Consider the following 13,038-nt stretch of genomic DNA (forward strand, 5'->3'; position numbering starts at 1 on the left):
CACATCTCTTCCTGTCAGTTCTCCTGTTCCAAAAGAACCTAAAAGGGTTCTTCGGCTGTCCCCATATGAAAACCCTTTGAAGAACCCTTTTTGGTTCGAGGTATAACCTTTTTGTTTCCAGGTAGAACCCTTTTGAGTTCCATTTAGAACCCTTTCCACAGAGGGTTCTACATGGAACCCAAAAGAGTTCTACCTGGAACCAAAAAGGTATGGGGACAGTGAAGAACCCTTTTGGAACCCTTTTATCTAAGATTGTAGAAGACCACCATCATTCTACAGTAAGTGGTATAGTCAAGTGTACTCAGAGGGACTGATGGTACTCACCAACACACTGGGTGCCGTTGATCCTCTCAAATCCAGCCGGACAGCTCCCATCGACTCCATTTCCTGAAAAGGCAATTCACATAATGATGTTTAAATAGCAATACTCGGGAGACCCTGTGTGAGCCCTAATGTTGTAAAGGGAAAGGGGATACCTAGTCATGTAGTGCCAATAGCTGTGTCTACAGTAAAACCAGAGTGATGGGTAAAAATTCACCGGGTCAATCTTTTCGAGACTGTCTTTCTCCTGCAGAGCCTGGATGAGATTTCAGATACTTTTAGTGGTCAATCTGTGTGTACTGTACAGTCCCTGATCCCACCATGGAAGACTTAGCAGCATGTAGCACCACAGAGAGAGAGAGCCAAGCGTACAGGAGCCATGGGATACATCGGAACGCTCTGGGTCAACTAAATGAAGCAAAGCAAATAACATTTTTTACCATACGAGCATGATGACTCACCGTCAGTCTAGAGTGGAAAACACACTCTCATCTAACATTGGCTATCAACCCCATCTCCAGCGAGCTAGCTAGCTATGTTACTCCCAATTGTTTTCTGGACTGTTGGCAGCCTAAATCACACAATATTGGTCACCTGTCTGCTAACAATCTCCCTCCCAGCTGTCTCTCCTCTTACATCAAACAGAGCTCATTTTGAGGACTTTTGCAGTCTTGGGAGACAAGTGGGAAGTTGTGAAGTAACTTGAGGTTGCAGAGTAAAGATTCAAAGGACATTCCTCAAAGGAAATGGAAAGGAGAAAGTACTTAGTGTTTCAAACGACTCTGTGATCCCAGGCCAGAGTTTTGGACAAGGCCTCTATTGTTTGGTATTCACCATTTATTTATGGTAATGTTTGGAGAATTGTTTGCAAGGAGGGAGAAATTGCAATTGAGGAGGTTTCATTCGTGGTCTAAATCAAAATGATGAAAACCATGCATATCTTCCAGGTTGTCGAACAGAAATAAAAACAGCCTTGTTTGGTGATTTACTTCCATGTGTTTGTATTTATCAATGACCCTACAGAGCAGGCGACATAATGTTCTGTATTTCTTACGGACTCTGGCTAAGCGTGGAGTCAATCTGTTACATAATATGTCCATTACTGATAACAGCAATAATAATGTGGAATAGTATGAATTCCCTGTTAGTTAAAAGGAACAGATACAAACAAGACCATGTTGATTTCTGGGCATTGCTATCTAAAACAAGTCATTTTCTTTTACCGGCATGGCTGAGGAGAGTTACCTAAAACATTCTCAGGACTGTCTGGATTCCAGTTAAAATGAATAGTGGTGATGAAAGAAGTTGAAAACAGAACATTAGCTCACTACTTTTTGACATGATGTTGATATGGTCTAGGAGGCGAGAGGGCAAAGCCAACTTAATGACAAATATGGCCAACAGAAAAGTACATTCCATTCAGGTTAGTCAGGTCTGGAGTAAAACATGTCAATAACTTTATGTACTGTTTATAACTAGTCAATAATTTGACACTGTAATACATACGTTCTTATTTAATCTCAAACAACAGAGAAAGGCCATCTGGTTTAAGGTTTCTAAAAGGAATTCCGCTCCAATCTGAAGCACTCTGGACTTTCGAAAAACCATAGTCAATGTCAATAAGGTAGTGAAGAGGAGATGAACAAGAACAAGCTGGTAGGCTAGCCACCATACTGTAGCATGGGACATACCGTTTAAAAATAATGTATTTAAGTGTCACACAATAATACAAAAAATGTATTGAGACACTAAAAACAATCATATTCAAACATGGCATAGCATCTACAATACATTACTTAATCTACACAGGTACACATAAACAAAAAACTATGTGAATAACAAGTGTACAACAAGTGTTACTTTTTGTTGATTGTTGCACCTGGGATTACTAATCAGCAGTGACCTCCCCATTTGTTTCTGGTATATATTGATTGGTTTTGAGATGAGAGGAGGGGTAGGTACACAAAGGGGATAGAAGGTGGGAGGATAAAAAGGATTAAACCATTTTGTGATAGAAAGACTGAAAGGAGAAAACCAGTGTACTTGCCTAGTTAAATAAAGGTTCAATTAAAAAACCTTTCAAAAAAAGAGAAGAGGGATACGGACAAAAGGCCACGCTTCACTTTAAAGGAGAACTGGGACAGGGCACACTGTATTTTACCTGTGTTAGGAGGACATAGGACACACTCGTTGATGCCCCAGGCCAGTCCAATCCCTCGGCAGCAGGTGTCCTGACTCCTGAGTCCTGGGAGAGGTGAGCTGCACTGAGGGGTATAGGAGAAGGAAGAGCATTGGATTTAAACTGGCACAACCACAATGAGAGATGCCACCTATTTCTATTGGCTTGCTTAAGACTTAGCTACATAATTTAATGCATATTACATATATACAGGTAACTGCCAAAATAAAGGAAACACCAACATAAAGTGTCTTACTAGGGTGTTGGGCCACCACGAGGCACCAGACCAGCTTCAATGCACATTCTAGCCATGGTAGCCAAAATAATGGGCAACTGGGCCTGCTCAGCATTTTTATACATTACCTTAAGTATGATGGGATGTTAATTCCACACCTGTGTGGAAGCACCTGCTTCCAATATACTTTGTATCCCTCATTTACTCAAGTGTTTCATTTATTTTGGCAGTTATCTGTAGGAATCAATAGTACAAGTAATTTTGAGAAGTCTCACCTGGCCGTTGCGGACCTCCCTGAAGCAGTACTTGAATCCGGAGGATTCTGTGTAGGTGGAGTCACCGTGGAGGGTCTGGGCCTGCACTCTGGGTTTGGGTGGTGGGGCTTCGGCCCGCTCCCCTGGCAGAACACTGGTCCTGGCCCCCGAGAGGCCTGCTGACCAGGTGACCGTCTCCGACTGCTCCCTAACTGTGCCTGGCCCATACCCCACCTTCAGCACCTGGTGGATCTTCACGCTGGCCTCTGGGGGGTGCTGCACCCGCACCTTGACCATGGATGAGCCAGACGCTGGGGGGAGGGTGAGACAGGAATGGGGTTTAGGGGTTAGCTAGTGGGGGTTAGCATTAGTAAACACTGCTGACTCCATACAGTCTCTGCACAGAGCCTGACCCTGCCCTGACCCGTTGTGCCTCCAGGGGTCAGAGGTCACCAATGAAGGACCTCTCACTTGAACTCTGTCCTGGTGGTTCACATTTACCAACAGTTGAATGGTTGACTTTACATTTTTGTGCTGACGGCTAACTAAGGAAGTGGATATGAATGGGAGCTGCCATGTATGTGAGGTGCCTTTGGTGCGTGATCCAAAGTCTGATGTGGTTTCAATTCAAAGTTACATTTTGAATGGCGGTCTTTAGTCATTCCATTTGTTAGGAGGCGAGTGTGAAGCCCTGTTACTATTGCAGATCTTAAGAATCAAAGGAGGGTGTGTGTGGGGTATCCACCCCCCTGTATGTCTTTTATTGAGTGGTTGTTCTCCTAAAACATGCTATTACTGTGAGTCATGATGGCAGCCTCTCATCGTTTAAAGACTGGAGTGGAAACGTTGGCACAACGTTTCCCCCACGGTGAAGCCACTACACTGCCAAGAGGCCCAGACTGAGCAGAAGGCCAGAGCCTGACTCATATCTCAACCTTTTCTTGGGCTTTATTTACAGACTAAAAAGGCAAGGAGATAATCAGTTAATTCTGGGTGACTGAGTGTCCCAGATCTGTTTGTACCAAAGGAACAGTTGTGCACAGTTTGTTCTAGGTTGAAAAAATGAAAAGGCAAAAAATAAGGCAAAAATCAAGACCCAAAATTAAGACCCAGGACCTTGGACTCTTCACCTCCTAGCTATCCGTAATATCAGACCCATAGGACCTGGTTTACTATTCAGGGCTTTACGCAACTGTTTACACGAGGGCCCTGGAGATATGCAGCCAACATAATGTTTCATTTACAGATGCAGTTTGGATTGTGTTTTTCATTTGCCCCAAAACAATGAGAGTGCAAATGGGTATTTTGTTCTATGATCGTACTATGGATTTTACAAGGCTCACTTGCTGAACTCCACAACACGGCTGCATCAATTATAAAAAGCGGAGACAATGGAACCATATCAAAGACAGTGTTTTGGAACCAAACATGTCTCAGGTGTTTGCTCTCTGTGGTTAACAAGCAATCCCACTGTCTCACCCCTGCAGGATTTCCCATAACTGTTCATAGACTAACTCTGAGATCATTTGGAATTTACTCGCTGATGGTCTACACCCCACTTGAGTTGTGACAAGATGTTTTTAATTGCCAATTCACTATTTCACACTGTCTGGCCGTGACATACAGCCCAGTATTGCAGTAATGGCCGACCTCATCCTCACAGCTTGTTCTGACAGCATAACAGAGGTGTCCTTTGTTTTGCACGCTAAAAAATAAAGGTGACCTCACAAGGTACACGCATGAAAAGTTTGCCTTTTAGTCAACAAGGAGATGAAAACAGAGCAGGCATCAGCCCTCCTAAATGCACTCCCCCTCAAGCGAAGAGAGGAAACGTTCACCACAGGCTGAATAGCCCTTAGGGGTGGTCCAATTGATGGTTGTCAAACTGCGGTTGTGATGCTAAATTGCATCACAAGTTGCCAAGGAAATAGAGTGTAAGAGTCCTGGCTGCGCTAGAAGAAATATCAGTGTATCAAACTTGCCATTAGAAAGAGGTACAGTATGTTGCTGAAAGAAGTGGATTTGTGAGATGTGCATGGACAACAATGTTTTATGATAAACACTACAGAATAGAGCCCCACAGTGGAGGTGTTGTAAGACCCATAAAACCTAGCGGTCAAACAGGGAAAAGGTTCCAATCGTTTTTCCACCATTCATTTTTCCCATAGGGAATTTTAGAAACATAAGGGCTGTGTTTTGCGTAGGCTTACCCTGGCATGACATTTTGATAACTGCATAAATCTCCCTCAGACAAGGTGACTTTTATCAACATATTCATCTCTATTTACTCTCAGATTCAAAACTGCTAATTAGCATCAAAGTAGACATCAGGAAAGACTACATATCCCTGCAAGCTCCTGCACATCATCTCTATGTCACACCCTGATCTGTTTCACCTGTCTTTGTGATTGTCTCCACCCCCCTCCAGGTGTCGCCCATCTTCCCCATTATCCCCTGTGTATTTATACCTGTGTTCTCTGTTTGTCTGTTGCCATTTCATTTTGTTCATCAAACCTACCAGCGGTTTTCCCCTTGCTCCTGTCTTTTCTATAGTCTATAGGTTTTCTAGTTTTCCTGGTTTTGACCTTTCTGCCTGCACTGACCGTGAGCCCGCCTGCCGCACTGTACCTTTGCCCCACTACTCTGCCTGACCGGACCCTGAGCCTGCCTGCCGTCCTGTGCCTTCGCCTGCCTGTGTTCGATTTAATAAACTTTTACTTCGATACTGTCTGCACCTGGGTCTTACCTTCAATCCTGATAGTACGAACTGGCCATGACTGTCCCAGCAGACTCGGAACAGCTTCACAATGCCATCTCCTCCCAAGGAGCCACCATTGCTAGGCATGAGGAGTTGCTTTGTGGCCTTGTGGAAGGGGTCCAGACCTTGGCCGAACACTATGACCAAGCGTTGAAATCATTGCTGGGGCAATTCCGCGGGCTGTCTGGTAGACAGCCTACCACGATGATACCACAGCTCCTCAGTAGCCCAACTGTCAGCGGCGCCGCCCCACCTCGCTTACCTCCCCTGGAACGCTTCGATGGAGAGCCGGGCACCTGTCGGACGTTCCTCGCTCAGTGTGCACTCATCATCAAGCTTCAGCGCTGCCCGGAAGCTACTCCAGCTTCGGCAGGAATTCTGAGGTGTTGCAGATTATGCGGTGGATTTACGCACGTTGGTAGCGGAAAGTGCCTGGAACACTGAAGCGCTGTTCGTCATGTTTCTGCACAGAGTATTGGAGGAATTGAAGGATGAGCTTGCAGCCTGGGAACTACAGACGGATTGTGATTCCCTCATCGCCTTGACCATCAGGCTTGATGGGCGACTACGGGAATGAAGTAGGGAGAGGAGATTCGATTGCACTCGCCCGTCCAAGGATTCCACCTCGCCTACGAGGCATCTTGGAAGTCCCCAACGGCCCCGTTGCCAAGAGAACCAGAGGCTACCCAAGTTCCCCCAAGAGTCGCCAAAGACTGCCGATCCACCTTTCCCGAGCGTCTGCAACAAGGCAGAGCTGGGTTCTCTCCAGCTGAACAGCTATACAGGCTCAAAACCAAGAGTTTCCTGTATTGCGGTCGTGGTCATTTTGTGTCCACCTGTCCACTAAAACCAGGCTCACCGGCAGGAGCGAGTACTCTGGTGGGACATATGGGGAACTTTTCTTCTTCCCTTATTCGCCCCTTTTCATGCCATTTTGCTGTGGGGGAACCAGTCGAGATCGCTCCGGGTCCCCATCGACTCTGGGGCCGATGAGAGCTTTTTGGACTCTACCCTGGCTTCCAAGCTGGGCATCCCCACTCAGCCCCTCTCCATTCCCATGGATGTTAGAGCACTGGACAGGCACTCTATAGGCCGGGTCACCCACAACACCCCTCCCATCAACCTACTTGTGGCAGGGAACCACAGCGAGGCTATCCAGTTCCTGCTCATTAAGTCTCCTCAGATTCCCGTGGTATTGGGATTCTCCTGGCTCCAGAGACACAATCCCCTCATTAACTGGTCTACTGGTGCCATCATGGGCTGGAGCCCGTTCTGCCACGCCCATTGCCTGAAGTTAGCACAACAAGCCCCGGGATTCTTCCTGAGGGCTCGGGAAGTCGCTACGGACCTCTCCGCCATTCCCGCGGAGTATCAGGACACCTCCGGGAGGTGTTCAACAAGGTCCGGGCCACTTCGCCTCCGCCGTACCGACCGTATGACTGCGGGATTGACCTTCAACCTAGCGTGACTCTGCCCCGGGGACGACTGTACTCTCTGTCGGGACCAGAGACCAAGGCGATGGAAACCTACATTGGGGACTCCCTAGCTGTAGGATTCTTCCGACCTTCTTCTTCTCCTGCCGGAACAGGGTTCTTCTTTGCGGAGAAGAAGGATAAGACCCTGTGTCCATGCATCGACTACCGGGGTCTCAATGACATAACGGGGAAGAACCGCTACCCCTCATCTCCTCGGCATTCGAGCCGCTCCAGGAGGCCACCGTGTTTTGCAAGCTGGATCTACGTAACGCCTACCACCTGGTGCGGATACGGGAAGGGGACAAGTGGAAGACTGCCTTCAACATGGCCAGCGGTAATGCCATTTGGCCTTACCAAAGCCTTGCTGTGTTCTGATCTGTTTCACCTGTCTTTGTGATTGTCTCCACCCCCCTCCATGTGTCACCCGTCTTCCCCATTATCCCCTGTATATTTATACCTGTGTTCTCTGTTTATCTGTTGCCAGTTGATTTTGTTCATTTCGTTTTGTTTTCCCCACTACTCTGGAGTACCGACCTCTGCCTGACCTGAGCCTGCCTGCCGTCCTGTACCTTTGCCTGCCCATGTTCGATTTAATAATTTGTTACTTCGACACTGTCTGCACCTGGGTCTTACCTTCAAACCTGATCCTCTAGCTGACAGGTATTGTGTCAATTTAAAACTTGCACAAGACAGTACACAGAATTCTCAATTTAAAGAAATGTTGCCAATTTATTCATTACTAAATGTAGCTAGCATTAGATAGTTTATGCAGAGATTCTTACCTTTGCCTCGATTCGGCAGTCTCGTCCATATAATCACGGCATTTGTAGTTCTTTATGATAGTCACATTAGCAGCTAATTAGCATTTCATTTTTGGGGAATAGATACAGGCGAATATATTGATAAAAGTCACCTTGTCGTAGAGAGATTTACACAAAACGTCACGCCAGGGTAAGCATACACGAAACACAGCCCTTATTTTAAGTGTTTCTAAAATCACCTATGGGAAAAAATGAATGGTGGAAAAATGATTGGAACCATTTCCTTGTTTGACCACTAGGCTTTATGGGTATTATGACTCATACTGTGGTACTCTATTGGCAGGCCAGATAAGTCTAAGACTCTTCTATCAATGTAGGCCTCCTCAGTGAGGTTGCGTAAGCCCTCAGAGCTCTACTCCCAAACACTCTCCCAGCCCTGGAACAGAGCGTGGACTTTTGGAAGCAGCTCGTCAACATAATTGACCCCAACATTTCTTTTGTTAGTATGAGTTCAGCACATTGTTTAGATTTCACTGTCATTAACTTTTGGTTGTGCTCCCCCCCGGAGCGAACACAGGCCACACTGATGTCGTTGGGCTTTATAGAGCATGGACAAATACACATGAGCTCAGGGTTGCATTCTTATGATAACATCTTTAAAAGCAGCAGAAGATTACCAACCACATTGTATCCTAAAACAAGTGTCATCTAACTGCAGTGTAACTGTTAAAGCTTCAGATTTCACCAACTGCGTAGTTAGTAGTGATAGGCGAATATGATGACGTGTATTTTCCAGGGCCTCAATACCACCATGCAGGGAAACGTCAGTGTTTGTCTTTTCTTCATGTTGTACAAATATACTTCACCATCTGAGAGTGTATGTCAACTGATAAAATTTGGTCAGAAACATCTGGCTGTCATAACATCCAAAATTCACATATGTGAGAGTATTCGTAAGTAGCCGAATCGGAGTGTTCTCAATATGCATTGTAATGATGTTAAAACAATGGGAAATGAGTGATTGTGAATGTCTCAGAGACCTAGAGGAATTTCTGTCCGTGTTTCAAGGCTTATTACCTATTGGCACTGAGCGGTACAATTTAAGTGTTGAGTCCTGGCCAAGGGAAAACAGTCATGTATAATTGTCATCTTTAGCTCAGCACACACGGTGCAGTTTGAATGGAATTCATCTACAGGAAAGACGTGTGTAACTGTGTGACGTGTGAACCTTAGTTGACCATTTTTGCACATTCAAAGCCAAACCACAGATAACTAATGTCAGACGAAAGCATAATTTTGTAATGTATTATTAGGCAATTAATGATGGTTAATTTGAAAATGTGAAAAAAATGCTGTTAGCTATGATTGTCAAATGTATTTTATCAACATGTCAGAATCACACCTCAATTTGCAGAGAATTAGCTGTTGTTGTGCTCATTCAAGAGCTCTTCCTTCTTCTATTTGATATGAATCCCAGTCTTACTGTCAAGGAGAGGATCCTTCACTAGAGACTCTGCTTTAAAGATTTGTGTCTAATGTATTAATTTAAGAGCAACTTGTGTTTCATTCATCACCATTCAGATCCCACTGCTGCCACAAATGAGGCCGGCCTTGTCACACTTACCACCGCTGGGCTGACTGTGGCTCTGCAGGGGGAGAATGTATTCCGACTGGGTCAGCAGCTGCTGACTGGCCAGCACAGAGGGGATGCGCGGAGGCTTCTCAATGTCATTGGTGGAGGGCGTGGCCACGGGGATGTGGCAGAACTTGCCAGTGAAGGTTGGCGGGCAGAGGCAGCGATCCTTCTGGATGCAGACCCCTCCGTTTTGACACAACATGGGGCACAGGACTAGAGGAGAAACAGAGGAGGGAGGGAGACAAACAGAATGGCTCTGTTAATAACTGTGACCAGATTGAGGGAGAAACACGGAGTCCAAGACATCAACAACTGAAATAGAACTCTGGAGCTTAGAGAAACTATAACCCTCTCGTTTTATGTCCTGTAGTCCTGTAGTGATTTCTATGGTTCAGTTACCATTAGGGCCAAGAGTTCCTCCCTGTTGTGGTTCAAATGTAACAACACAAACTCACGATTCAGATACAATCCGACTACAAAACCAAGGGCAGTCAAACAATTTTACGCCTACCTAGCCAACCAAGACAACAAGGGAAAAGCTCCAACACATGTCCTTGTGACAGGGATAATTCATAGACCGTTTGGGCACACTGTAAACAATACCATTCAAAACCACACTGATTTGTTACAGAGCACACAAATACAATCTTTACACTGTGTCCCCCCTTTTTTTTTACCACAATGAATGGAAAACAAGCAGCACTCTGACGAAAACCATGCCTCTGATTATTGTGCCCACCAGCACATGCTTTCCATATCACATGGCTGTGTTGTATTAATGCTCATAATAATAACTTTGGAAAGCTTGCACATGCCCAAGTTCATGGAAATTACTTTACAACAGCTAGGCAGAGAGAGAGAGAGAGAGAGAGAGAGAGAGAGAGAGAGAGAGAGAGAGAGAAAAAAAAAATATATATATATATATATATATATGGATGTACTGATGGTCCTGCTTGTGTGACTTTCTATCCATATTTTAATTAGGTAGAATATAAACTTGCTCTCTCTTAAACACTCTTTGCGTTTGTGTTCTGTGGTCATTTTACCACTCAAATTATCCTGCAATCAAGAAAGAGGGTTCAGCTGAACCTGTTTCCTCTCATCAGAGTGGTTTGGAGAGGATACTGTAAAACATAACTATTGGACTGTACGAGGTCCCGACAGTCACACTGATTATAGGCATTCACCTTTCCCTGAGCCTTCCCGGAACTTGGAAAGACGACGGCAGCTGAAGGCTGTCCAAAGTACACACTGATCCATCATTTTTAGTGTTCTTCCTTTCCCTAGGGGGGCACAGAATTGATTTTCCGTCTGAATACGAAGTCCTCTGGGCTCCAGTGAGCGTGTCAGCGTCGGGGTAACTACCGTACAGGTCTCTGTTCTCAGTTTCTGGCATGCTCTTGCCCATTGTTCCAGAGGCCATGGTGAGGAACAGGAAAAATGTTGGTGGTTTTGTCATGAAAAAGCCTTTTACAAGAGGAATTTACAGTACAGTGGCTTAGGGGTTCTCTAGGTTCCTATCGCAGAGAACCTGTGTCCGGCCCCTGGGGCTAGAGCAGCAGCGTTCCGCTGTGTGGAGTAGGTTTCCGGTGGAGAAATCATGTGTGGAACATATGCAGTGTATCAGTGTGTGTATTCCCCGCAGTGGTGTAGCCGTGGTGATGAGGTCATGTACAGTGTGCAAACTGAGAAGGTGACCTAATTGTTTGCTCCGAGTCGGACGTGTTTGTCCCTCCAGATGCAACGGATCCATCCACACGAGTTTACACAGGGAGAGGGGGAATTAGGTAGAGAGAGAGAGAGAGAGAGAGAGAGAGAAAAAGAGGGAGAGAGAAAGGAAAAAACTTAAAGAGAGGGAAACAAAAGGAAAGACAGACAGAGAGAGGGACAGAATGGGAAAAGAGAGAGGCAGAGAGACAGAGAGAGTGAGAGAAAGTTGCATGACGACTCATCCTGAATTTAATTTGGCTGCTCTTTCAATCACTCCATACATGAGTCTGAACCTACCATCCCAGAAGTCGTTTGTGCTGATTCATGTAGACCAGCTCTGGTCCAACCCATCGGTTTATGGGACCAATCAGAAAGGTTTGAATGTGTTCGCATTCGAGAAGTCGTTGGGGAGGAAGCAAACCAGATTCATCGTGGAGAAGAAACGTTAGTGGGCGTGGCGTTTGGCCCGAGCAATGTGGATGGGTAGCCAGGCAAGGGTGCAGGTGCCTCCCATGAAAAACAGTGATGTCAGCTGAGCTGTTGAGAGGCAGTGAGCAGCTGCCCAGTTCTCATCAGGCCCTCCATGAGACACACAACGTTAGCCCTCTCTTCTCAGAGAAGTTTCCCATGTCTTTCACTGCACTCATATCCATGTAATGGAGTACATCTCTCAGGCCAGTATGGAACAACAGGTCATCACACAATGTAGAGTTTTGATTTTCACCAGAAGCTGTTTTATTGGTGTTTAGAGGCACAATACCTGTCTAAATGATGGAGGGACACCAGTGGAACCCCATGACATCACTTCCTGTGTCCCCTGGCTTTGCAGCTAGTCCTGAGAGGATTTCACTCAAAAGGGTGGTTTAAAAATGGGTGTCATCACTCAAACATTCTGGGCATGTGTGTGTGTGTATGTACTTCAAGGTTGACAGCATTAGCCCTCCCTGGAAATAATCAAAAAGTGTGTGTGTGTGTACAGGGAAATGTTTTGAGGCAAATCAAAGACACATGCCATTTGGGCTCCCTCTTTGCATGCAGGAGAAGGAAGGTTCAGCTGGCCATAGTTTCCACAGCTTGCACAGCTTATGATGTCCTCATGCACCCCCTGCCTTTAGCAAGACAACCTTTAGCAAGACAACCCTGAATACTCCTCAATATGGATGAGAAGGATATTAATACAGCAGAAAGCTGAAGAGTAATTATCAGGTGAATGCAGAATTAATACCAGCAATGCAACTTGATTCAAACAAACCAGCTGGCATTTGGAATCAAATTAAATCAAAGCTGATTTATCATATGCACAGGATACAGCATAGTGCACACGGAATAATGAAATGCTTACTTGCAAATAGACTCACTGTAGTGTTTCATCTAGTTTGCCTCAGTGCAGCTAGTGTAACCGGTGTGAAATGGCTAGCTAGTTAGCGGGGTGTGCGCTAATAGCGTTTCAAACGGTTTCGTCACTCGCTCTGAGACCTTGAAGTAGTTGTTCCCCTTGCTCTGCAACGGCCGCGGCTTTTGTGGAGCGATAGGTAACGATGGTTCGAGGGTGTTGATGTGTGCAGAGGGTCCATGGTGTGAAATGGCTAGCTAGTTAGCGTGGTGCGCGCTAATAATGTTTCAGTCGCTGAAGTCACTCGCTCTGAGACCTTGAAATAGCTGTTGTGGAGCGATGGGTAATGATGCTTTGTAGAAGGCAGTTGTTGATG

The 13,038-nt window shown here is 45.7% G+C and overlaps 1 protein-coding gene across 4 annotated transcripts in view; it reads right to left on the reverse strand.

Annotated features, from left to right (window-relative positions):
* Positions 1-13,038, reverse strand: part of LOC109908905 (latent-transforming growth factor beta-binding protein 4) — a 72,619-nt gene that overhangs the window by 27,032 nt on the left and 32,549 nt on the right. For all 4 annotated transcript variants that reach the window (XM_031796066.1, XM_020507689.2, XM_031796065.1 and 1 more), the window contains exons 6-9: positions 9,608-9,832; positions 3,011-3,300; positions 2,483-2,585; positions 325-387 (exon numbers count right to left, since the gene is read on the reverse strand). In XM_031796066.1, coding sequence (XP_031651926.1) covers positions 325-387; positions 2,483-2,585; positions 3,011-3,300; positions 9,608-9,832 — 681 coding nt within the window. The remainder of the gene's footprint in view (positions 1-324; positions 388-2,482; positions 2,586-3,010; positions 3,301-9,607; positions 9,833-13,038) is intronic.

This window comes from Oncorhynchus kisutch, linkage group LG18, assembly GCF_002021735.2.
Source record: "Oncorhynchus kisutch isolate 150728-3 linkage group LG18, Okis_V2, whole genome shotgun sequence".
Classification (NCBI taxonomy): Eukaryota; Metazoa; Chordata; class Actinopteri; order Salmoniformes; family Salmonidae; genus Oncorhynchus; species Oncorhynchus kisutch.